Genomic DNA, 11,444 nt, shown 5'->3' with positions numbered 1-11,444 from the left:
TTGCTAAAATATGGATATTAGCGATACCCCTATTGAGCATATCCTGATTATAAGCATCAGTCTCTCTTTTTGCTGCGGCTAACACTCGCTGCTCCTGCAACTTTTTCATTCTTTTCCTACGTTCATGCGCTCCCCTACTGAACCATCCCCTCTTTTTCTGAGGAAATGGCTCTTCAGATTGAGCCTTAAACACAAAGATTCCTACTTCTGTGTCAGCAGAATACCCCGAGAGGGCAGGCTGAGAAGAGGAGGTGCCTTCGCTCCTAGGCGAACCAGACAGTTGACGATAGGCGTCAGAAGGTCCTTGGTCGCTCATACTGTAAACTAACAAATAGTCAGATAACACATAGCAAGAAATACACTTATACACGTATTTCCATAATTTATTTCCTAACACTTTGAATTTTGATGTCAGCAGAACACTTCTGTGGCTGAATCAGTGGCATAGCTCTGATACCACCTTCTGTCACAGCCCCAGATCCCTAGTTCCCGGGAACGGGCGGCCGTGAGCCAGTTTCGGTGGTATCATGTTAATTACTTATTTGGCAGCGGAAATTTTCACCAGGACCGTAGTTAGGAAATATTAAATCAGAGTAAACCACCATATTTTATAATATTAAACAAATGGGTAAAACCCAAGTTTTTACTACAAACTGATTTACAGGGATAGATCCCACTTTACTGAAATAAACGCTTTCTTTTATTTAGGTAACTTTTATAGCCACTTTTCCAAGCCTTCAGTGCTGTCCAGCTGGCTTCTAATTGGCTTTCACATTCTGTTACCTAAAACGCGTTTTAAAAAGGTTTTGTCAGTGGGAAATACTGGTGAGTGAATCCCAGTTTAATCAAGAAATATTAATTTAATTAAAACAGTATTGAGGGCGATTACAATGTTTATATCTACCCAATTACTCATTCAGTACTGTCAATCCTGACTTGTGGGTCATATTACACATTGGCTAACTCTTCGTCCAATGGTAACGTTACTCACATTTTGTATACAAAACCCCAACATACCGGCAGTAATTGTAGAATTACAAAGACTCAATCACTGCTAAATTGCATTGTAAAAAGGTTAAGGTTTTGTAAAAACTGTTAACAAAAGGAGATTACTCACATTGCTGTCTTAGGTTATTCTTTAAGGCTTCCTGGTGAATATCTATAATTAAACAAATGCACATGTGTTAGTATAATAACCCTTTTTAACATTAGTAATACCCTCCCCGAGACGGCATTCCAATGACTACATCGGGCAGAACCACGACACCCGTTACGGAACCCTAGATCAGTCGGGCAGCGTATCTAATACGTCTCCAGGGGTTATAATACTTACATCGTAGCAGAACCTCGCTATTTTAGGGGGTATAATGCCCGGGTATAGTAACGCCACTATAGAAATTTAAGAAAGAAAGAAAGGAAATGAACGACAGACTGAAGGCCCGTTGCCTTCTATTTATAGTGCTGAATTCGGACTTCCAGGCGGCCCGCGTGGGATATGGGCTGGGCTTACGGGGCCCGCATTGACTCCGGTCAACTGCGTAGCTTGGCCCGGTCATCGTATAGCTCCGCCGTGTGTTGGGCCACGTGGCGGCCCAGGGCTGCGCCACAATTCAGGACACTCGCGGCCCGCATGGACTTAAGCGAGATCATACGCGGCCTGCATGAACTTAAGGTTTTGGCGAAGTCTGGTTATATCCTGATGCGGCCCGCATGAGCTTGAGGTGAGGTCCTACGCGGCCCGCCTCAGCTTATCTTTTAGGGTTTTTAATTTATTTTATATGTTATTTTGTATTTTGGGTTCGGTTTTCACATACGGGGTACATACAAAAACATATTAGGGTATTTTAAGATATATTAGGGTGTCAGAAATATTATGAGGGTGTCGGTTTTACCGAGGGTTGATATATTAGGAAATGTGTTGTGGGGAGTGCAAAGGGACGCTAAGACTAAAGGGTATGGGGCCGGGCTGAGGCCCGGCTAGGACCGGCGCCGGTCCCCCACACCGCCCCCTGGGCTCGGCTCGGCAAAAGCGACTCCCCACAGCCGGATACGCCGGGCCTCCTTTCTCTCACAATAACCTATACATACATACATATATATACATAAAGGGGCTCATCCCCCACCCCCTAGGTCCATCCCCTCCAAGTCGAGCCTACGTGGCGCTGACGTGGCAGCTCATCCCCTTGGAAATGAGGCTCTCCATACCCACTAGCCTAAGCCCCACCAAATGGGCAACTAAGGGCACGAACACCACATGAGGTGAAAGGGCGCTATGACGGTGGATGTGAGCGGAGTTGTTGGCGTAGGGCAAATTAGATTTAACGGGTTTTATATATTTAATATTGTATATTATATTACCTAATCATATAGAGCCAACCAGTGACGGAATCAGAACTTTTCAGTCGGGGGTCGTAATAGAATTGTATACAAATTTTCTTTTGTTATTATTTTCAGTAGACTGTAACGGATTTGTCGAAGTCGCGATACTAAGTTTGGGATTTCTGTTAAAATACCGATCAATATTTGCTTTTCTACATTAAAAATAACAACAAATTAAGATAAAAAAAGTTCATATAATATAGAATACATACAATTTAATTCACAATCAAAATATGAAATAAAATTGTATTCTGGTCATCGAAAATAACACATTAATTCACTTTATAAATATTAAATAAAATGAATAAAATAAAATTGTAGTCTGGTGATCGAAAATAGCACAACAATTCGTGAAATTAAATAAATTGAATAAATAATAACTTTTTTCAATGACAATAAATAATAATTAATAATTGCAAAAGAAAAGTTACTTCAAATGATGGAGAATGATAGAACCAATGAGCCGTATACTTCAACTCTTTAAGAATCAAGAAATATGGCGGCCTTTTTTATGTTTGCGGCAGTAAAGTTCTGTAACTTTCTTGATGTATAAAACATGTATCATTAGGCTGGTGGGTATGGTCCCGTCCTCCACCCCGGCGCCACCACGGTGTCATCGTCCCTCCACGCCGCCCCCCTCCGTCCCGTCCTCTTCGTCCTTTCTTCGCCGTTTGCGACGGAGCAAACAGGTGGGCCCCCCCTCGGCGACGCCCGTCCTCCCACGCCCCCCCCTGTCTTCATCCTGTCACCCTCTTTATCCCGTCACCATACCCGGTAGCCTTAAAAAATTAGATTTTATCTTGGGCTAAACTTATCAAATCACAGTCCACTCCATTGGGTCTTTAGATGTAAACTAAACAAAAAAGTGGACCCAATTTTGACTTTCTAAACTGTCCCAATTTAAAGTAGCATGCAGAAGCTCAACCAATCACTTTCCAACTCTTTTCAACAAAACAAACCATCCATACTCACTCCTCTTCCTCCTTCCTCATCCTCCTTCACCTGCTGCAATAGTTGACCATTTTCACCAAATCCCAACCTCTAAATAAACCCATTTAATCCCCCTTCCCAATTTCAATCCTCTCCTGTCTCGGAATGACCATTAATGAATATTCTGACACCCCTTATCTCTTGCTTTTATACCTCTTCACTTTCCCATAAACCTACACGTAAACCATACCACATGCACCCTCCCACAACTTTTCATAACACAAACAACAACCCATAAATCACACACTGTTTGGCTACCATAACTTGAGATTGAACCCATGGGGAAACACTTGCCACAAGTTCTTCCTTTGATTTTGTTTGCACTTCAACTTCTTATTCTCTTTGTGCACGTTAACTCTGAAACTTTGGATTCCGAAACCAATTATAAAGTTCTTCTTGAGGTAAAAAAATCATTCACAGATGACCCACAAAATGTTCTCCAAAACTGGTCAGAAAAAAACCGGAGTTACAGTTATTGCAACTGGACCGGTGTCATGTGCACCGGAAACTTATCCCAGGTGATCGGACTCAACCTCTCCGGTTCATCTCTCAGTGGCTCAGTCTCACCCTCTATTTCACTTTTAAAAAACTTGCTTATTATTGATCTCTCATCCAATCAGCTTACTGGGCCCATCCCACCTAATATCTCTACTCTAACCAACTTGTCCACTTTACTACTTTATTCCAACCAACTCTCCGGCCACATTCCGGCAGAGCTCGGTTCACTCACCAGTCTTCAAGTTCTCCGTATAGGCGATAACCGTCTCACCGGTCCAATCCCAAATTCATTCGGTCAGCTTCATAACCTGGTGGTACTCGGTTTGGCTTCGTGTTATCTCTCCGGGCCAATACCGCCACAGCTCGGAAGGTTAACAAGACTTGAGAATTTGGTTATACAAGAGAACGAGTTGACCGGGCCGATCCCGCCTGATTTAGGAAACTGTTCGAGCTTGGTGTCGGTTACCGCTGCGGTTAACAAGCTTAACGGGTCGATTCCTGATGAGTTGTGTGGGTTGAAGAACCTTCAAACGTTGAATTTGGCTAATAATAGTTTGTCCGGGGAGATACCGAGTCGGATCGGTGAGTTGACTCAGCTTGAGTATTTGAATTTACTTGGTAATATGCTTGAAGGGCCTGTTCCTAAGTCTGTTGGGAAGTTGGGGAATGTTTGGAATCTTGATTTGTCAGCTAATAAGTTGACTGGTGAAGTTCCTGAAGAGTTGGGGAATATGGGTCAGTTGGTGTTCCTCGTACTGTCGAACAATAGTCTTTCTGGTACAATTCCGAAGAATATATGTTCCAACAGTAGTAAAACTTTGGAGCATTTGATAATCTCGCAGAACTCGATTTCGGGTGAGATACCGGAAGAGTTGGGAGGCTGTGTGTCGTTGAAGCAGCTCGATTTGTCGAATAATACACTCAATGGGTCGATACCTATTGAGCTTTTTAAGTTGATCGAGTTGACGGATGTTATGCTTAATAACAATACGTTAACGGGCTCGATTCCTCCTGCGATCGCGAACCTTAGTAATCTGGAGACATTGGCATTGTTTCAAAACAAGTTGAGTGGTGAGTTACCAAAAGAAATTGGTATGCTTCAGAAGCTGCAGATTCTGTTTTTGTATGAGAATCAGTTAACCGGAAGAATCCCGGTGGAGATCGGGAACTGTTCGAGCTTACAGATGATCGATTTCTACGGGAATCATTTCAATGGGGAGATCCCGGTTACCGTTGGAAGGCTTAGCGAGTTGAATTTCGTTCACCTGAGGCAGAATGATCTCTCGGGAGAAATTCCGACGACTTTCGGGAATTGCCATCAGCTTACCATCATAGACCTGGCTGACAATAGGCTCACCGGTGGAATTCCGGCGACGTTTGGGTACTTGAAATCGTTGGAGCAGCTCATGCTTTACAATAACTCTCTGCAAGGCAGTGTCCCTAATGAGCTAACAAACATTGCCAACTTAACAAGAATAAACCTCTCAAACAACAAGTTGAATGGTAGCATTGCTCCTTTGTGTAGTTCGGGTTCGTTTCTTTCGTTCGATGTCACCAACAATGAATTCGACGGGGAGATTCCGTCGCATCTCGGGAACTCATCAACCCTTCAGAGGCTGAGGCTCGGGAGGAACCGGTTTACGGGGAGAATCCCGTCTGCACTCGGGAGAATACGAGCGTTGTCACTCTTGGATTTATCGAACAATTTGCTAACCGGTTCTTTGCCGCGTGAGCTTTCCAACTGCACGGGATTAACTCATATTGATCTCAATAACAACCTTCTTTCAGGCTCAGTTCCGGCATGGCTTGGAGACTTGCCGTCGTTGGGTGAACTAAAGCTGTCATTCAACAAGTTTACGGGCTCGCTTCCGTTGAACTTGTTTAACTGTTCGACGCTTTTAGTTCTTTCACTTGATGCCAATTCGATCAGTGGCAACCTCCCGAAAGAAATCAGCAAGCTTTCGTCTATCAACGTTCTAAGGTTGAACAAGAATCAACTCATGGGGAAGATCCCGGAAACTATCGGGAAATTAAGCAAGCTATATGAGATCCAGCTATCAAGCAACAATTTCAGCGGTGAAATCCCGGGTGAAATCGGACAACTCAAGAACCTGCAGAGTGTTTTAGACCTCAGTTACAATAACCTGACTGGCAGCATCCCGGTATCCATTGCGACACTATCAAAGCTGGAGGTGTTAGACCTCTCTCACAACGCGTTAACAGGTCCGGTTCCACAAGAACTCAGTCAGATGAGTAGTTTGGGCAGGCTTAATCTCTCTTACAACAATCTTGAAGGGAAATTAGATGACGGGTACTCGGATTTACCAGTTGACTCATTTGTTGGGAATCTCGGTCTTTGCGGGCCTCCTCTTGATCGTTGTCGGGACTCCAAAAACCGGGGACAAAATGGGCTGAGTCAAGCGTCTGTTATTGCAATCTCAGCTGTATCTACCATAGTTGCAATTGGACTGATGTTTCTCGCAGCAGTCTTATTTTCGAGAAGCAAGAGGTCGGGGTTTGTACGAGCCGAAGACGGGTCCAGCACCGATTATTCTTCATCGTTTTCATCTCGAGCACAAAGAAGACCGCTCTTTTTCAAACGAGGTTCAGCTCGAAGTGATTTCAGATGGGACGACATCATGGAGGCGACAAACCATCTAAGTGACGAGTTCATAATCGGGTCAGGTGGGTCGGGAACGGTGTACAAAGCCGAACTTTTAACCGGTGAGATAGTAGCCATTAAGAGAATACCATGGAAAGATGACATGTTTCTAGACAAAAGTTTTGAAAGAGAAGTGAATACAATCGGTCGGATAAAACACAGACGGTTAGTGAAACTACTCGGGTATTGTAGCAACAAGGGGGCCGGATTTAACTTGTTGATATACGAGTACATGGAAAACGGGAGCGTGTATGATTGGTTACACCAAGAACCCGAAAACATCAAGACAAAGAAGACCCTTGATTGGGATGCTAGATTAAAGATCGCTCTTGGGTTAGCCCAAGGTGTGGAATACCTTCACCATGATTGTGTACCAAAGATCATTCACCGGGATATCAAGTCGGCTAATATTCTCCTAGACATAAACATGGACGCGCACTTGGGTGATTTCGGGCTAGCAAAAGCCATCACCGAGACCCTAGACTCTTTGACTAGCAACTCGAATATGTGGTTTGGAGGGTCATACGGTTACATCGCTCCAGGTACACATTTAAACTACACAAATTTTATATGCCAATTAGTTGAAGTGCATTTTAGTAACTTATAAAGTTGTGTTTTGAAACAGAATACGCGTATTCTTTTAAGCCGACCGAGAAAAGTGACATCTACAGTATGGGGATCGTGTTGATAGAATTGGTTACCGGGAGATTGCCGACAGCTGGAATTTTTGGCGAAAACATGGATATGGTGAGATGGGTCGAGTCACGTATTGAAATGCAAGGACCGGAGCGCGAGGAACTAATAGATCAGGAGCTAAAACCACTATTGCCTCATGAAGAAACTGCTGCTTTTCAACTTCTGGAAATCGGACTTCAATGCACCAAAACCGTTCCTGCTGAAAGACCGTCTGCTAGGAATGTATGCGATTCTCTCAGGCATGTAATGAAAGATGCATCATCGAATGCCGGGAAGATGAGTCAAGATCCATATGCATAGTTAAATATGTATCTAAGCTCCATATTGTTTGACTTTTATCATTTATCAACCATATAACTTTGTGACTTATGCATTAGAAGCTGTGCATCTTTTGGTGAATTTCATAATATAAAAAGTCCAGTAGTCGAAGATACATCGACTTATTTTTGTTCAGTCACATATGCATCAAGATCACAAGGCTTGAAACAGTCTTACAAAAAGTATAACATGAACATGAAAATTTGAATGGAAACTGCATTCTCTAGACATTGAATTGCTACTCGACGTCTTCAGTTTGCGGCTATTCGTCATCTTCATCTGCATTTTAGAGTTCAAAATAAATCATGTTTACAATCAAGCTGATCAAATTAGCTATATGAGTAGGAATTAAGAAGCTCAAAACTACATAATACATGGTTAATCTCAACTATATTTTCAGTGTCCCTATATTTATAAGTTGATTAGTGTGCAACTGTGCATTTCCAATGATGCTGCCTTCGTATTCTTTCTTTTCTTTTCTTGTATACGGCTAAAGAATCATTAACACACCAATCTATCATCAAGTGACTGACAATTGGAGTCTTTTATAGTGTTGCCAACTAGAGAATTCAGTGTGGGCACGAACTAATCATAATTCAAACCGAAAAGTGTTTCTAAAACCATAAGCTAAGCACAGGAAACAAAAATAGTCGAGTAAACTTCACTCACTGAAACAAAGGATTGGCAATGAAAGCACAAAACACATAGCATTTCAAGTACTTGTGAGACGTCTGTGGGAATCATGTTATAGGATGGAATAGAGTAGCATGTATACTGGACGGTCATCACGCCTCAAGGTGAAACAGCCAAAAAACGAGTCTGAGGCGCGCCTCATGGGGTTTTATTGTATATGCGCCTGGGGATGAGGCGCTAAGAAAGGCTGCGCCTCAGGGGATTTTAATAAGTTGTTTCTGACCTTTTGTGTCAATTTCAAGCATTCCATGTCTTTTTTATGTGTGTTGTTGATGATTTTGATGAATCTGATGATGAAATTAGTTAGTATTATTATTTTTATAATATATATAATTTTAATATTTATTTATTAATACCGCCCCGGCCTTACGCCTCGAGGCTTACGCCTCGTGAGGCGAAGGGATAATGCCTCGAAACTCGTTTCCGTTCTTTTAAACCTTGTGCCAGCTGTTAAAACTTCTCTAGCTTCAATTGTTTTTTTTTTTTTTTTTTTTTTTTTTTTTTTTTTTTTGCTGCGAAAGGAAACATCTTGATATTGCCTGCACCTTTTGATAAGAGCATTATCGACCAGATACAAAAGTATAAAGATGTTTTTTTGTAACATACTAGATTTAGGTTCAACTCACTATGGCGTCCATTATATCAGGCGAACTCTAAACAATTATTCGGAAAACTTGCTTCTCGCATGTCAATAAACTACATATGAGACAAAAAACTACTTGGTAATGATGCTTGTGCTCTTTACCGTTTATTGAGCTCACAAGTGACTCTAAATACCTGCTCTATTCAATTAACCAAACTCTCAAGTGCTTCTTAAGTGAGCTTATCAGCAGGTTTGCACCTTTCTAAGAACCCTCAAGTATCCTCTATATTGTTGCTACATCTTTATTTTCTACATATGTTTCTATCCAAAAGGACCAAAACCACTTATATTCGTATTGAGTCTAGAAGCTTTAAGCTGGTGGATATACGCCAAAAACCGGTTCAAAATCATAAAAGATAAACCCCAACTATCATTAATGCTAGCATGCATAATAACAAACGAACTTCTATAATCTCATCAGCAAAAGGCTAAATATATACAGATGTGGAATAACACAAAGGACCATAATAATTCACAAAATGCGACTTAGGGGTTGTTTGGCAACATCTGAATGGTTAAGTGTTGAACCAGTAAGAGGCTGAACCATTAAGTGCTGAACCAGTAAGAGGTCTGAACCATTAAGAACTTGTATAATGCTTAACCGTTCAGAGGCAAATGTCTGACCAATTCAGATTAGAGGTCTTAACCATTCAGACTCTGTATAAATCTTAACCATTCAGACTCAGACATCTGCTCGTGAAACAAACAGTCTGAACCATTAAGTACTGAACCAGTAAGAGGTCTGAACCATTAAGAGCCTCATTAAGAGGTAAACAAACAACCTCTTATCCTAAAACTTTAGATCTGTCACAAAGCACACAACGATTAAATCATATTGTTAGATCCTGAAGTTTATGTATCAAATGTTATTGAATTAGGTCCATTATATTATCAGATATCTGTGATTTTCGAGCCGGGGGTCTCAATGGAAGCAGCCTCTCTATTCCTACTGGATAGAGGTAAGGCTGTCTACATCTTACCCTCCTCAGACCCTACCTTCGCCTTGCTACTGGTGGGATTTACTGAGTATGATCAGATATCTGTTATTCCTATACATTCTAAATAAACCTATATCCTATGCAAAGACGTGCACTTAGGGCAAACTAGTCTGTTTTTTGTAGTATGCACATCTAAACAAAGAATAACATAGTAACAACATTCGCATAATTTCTAGAAAGCCATAAAATACACTCATCAGCACCCGCAATTCCGCAAACCATAGTTGTTAAAAGTCATCGCCTCTTGCGCCTAGACCCATTTTTCAGGCGAGGCAAAGAAATTGCGCTTTAAGTCGAGGAAATTGTGCTTTAATTTTCCAGGTGATGGTTCAGGCGCACAGTCTAGCGAGATTCCTAGATTCCGGAGAGTTTCCGGCCAAATTCTCTAAATTCCGACAAGATTCTAGCCAGATTTCTACTTTTATTAAAGGAAAACTACTTTTCTACACTAATACACTAATATTTTGATACTAATTAGATGATATAAAGTGTTACATAACAGACTTTGTTTATTTTATTTGAAGAATAGTATTCTTTTCCTAATACATAATATATTTTAAAAAATTAATTTCATTATGTGCTTTAATTTTCTCAGGCCCTTGCTTTTTTTGCGCTTTGCGCCTAGGCCCCAGGCGAGGCCTATGCGCCTTGAGTGCGCCTAGTGCCTTTAATAACTATGCCGTAAACAAATAAAGATATCAGTAACAGGAAAAGCAACTCTCTCCTATTTAATTTAATTTAATTTAATTTAACAGAGTTATCATTCAGCACTGTAATCTTAAGCAAATTCATCCACTTTCAAATTTAGAATTACCCTTGCTAATTATATTAATAACACAATGAATTACACATACTATCTAGTGGTTAAACATATAGGGATTAATCAGATAGACACATTTAAGAGTTAGGGTTAGGGTGAATACCAAAGTAACGGCGCTCATTAGCGGCTTTAGCTTTTTCAAGCATTTTATCGAGATCTTCTTGGAGCGTGGCGTCCCATTTCACCAGCTGGTTAGCAAACACGGCTCCTAACCCCATCCCTAAAACATGCTCCCATGGATCTGTTGTCACAAATTCAAATTCAGATTCAACGGATGAATTCAATTGATTAAACTATGAAAACAAAGATAATTACGGCGCATATAGGGGAGTTTGCGAAGGGCATTGGAATACATCTGGGTGCCCAAACCCAGTAGAGCTCCGATCATCGTCGCTGACGCCGGCATCTTTCTCTCTCTATAAATGCCCGTGTGTATATCTCGGTTTACAAACAGTATTTTTCTCTACTTATTAGTTTTGTCAAAGACAATATAGTCCCTGTGACATTTAAAAATAGCAAAAACGGACCTTGACTACACACAAAGACCAGGGGCGGACCCACACTATGTGGGTCGGGGTCCCCGGACCCCAATGTTTTTTAAAAGCGTAGTAACAACGGTGTGTTAGATTTTTTATGGACCCCATAAAAATATTTAGATGGAACCCATTAAAACAAGATTAAACTTGGTGTGATGGTAAATTTCTTGACTTATATATGAAAGGTCATAGTTTCGAGTCACGCTTTCTC

The 11,444-nt window shown here is 41.2% G+C and overlaps 2 protein-coding genes across 2 annotated transcripts; one reads left to right on the top strand and one right to left on the bottom strand.

Moving 5' to 3' along the window:
* Window positions 1–3,364: 3,364 nt before the first annotated feature.
* On the top strand, window positions 3,365–7,598 carry LOC110908819 (LRR receptor-like serine/threonine-protein kinase GSO1). The gene is made up of 2 exons (XM_022153806.2): window positions 3,365–7,071; window positions 7,155–7,598. Exons 1-2 carry the CDS (start codon window positions 3,648–3,650, stop codon window positions 7,523–7,525), a joined length of 3,795 nt encoding a protein of 1,264 aa, XP_022009498.1. The 5' UTR covers window positions 3,365–3,647; the 3' UTR covers window positions 7,526–7,598.
* LOC110908820 lies at window positions 7,595–11,172 on the bottom strand. Its single transcript, XM_022153807.2, has 3 exons — window positions 11,013–11,172; window positions 10,801–10,938; window positions 7,595–7,822 (listed from the first exon to the last, which is right to left on the bottom strand). Exons 1-3 carry the CDS (start codon window positions 11,101–11,103, stop codon window positions 7,806–7,808), a joined length of 246 nt encoding a protein of 81 aa, XP_022009499.1. The 5' UTR covers window positions 11,104–11,172; the 3' UTR covers window positions 7,595–7,805.
* Window positions 11,173–11,444: the final 272 nt, after the last annotated feature.

Source organism: Helianthus annuus, chromosome 14, assembly GCF_002127325.2.
Source record: "Helianthus annuus cultivar XRQ/B chromosome 14, HanXRQr2.0-SUNRISE, whole genome shotgun sequence".
In the NCBI taxonomy this organism is placed as follows: domain Eukaryota; kingdom Viridiplantae; phylum Streptophyta; class Magnoliopsida; order Asterales; family Asteraceae; genus Helianthus; species Helianthus annuus.
Note: the sequence above shows the minus strand (reverse complement) of the source record. Positions and strands in the feature narration are given on the sequence as shown.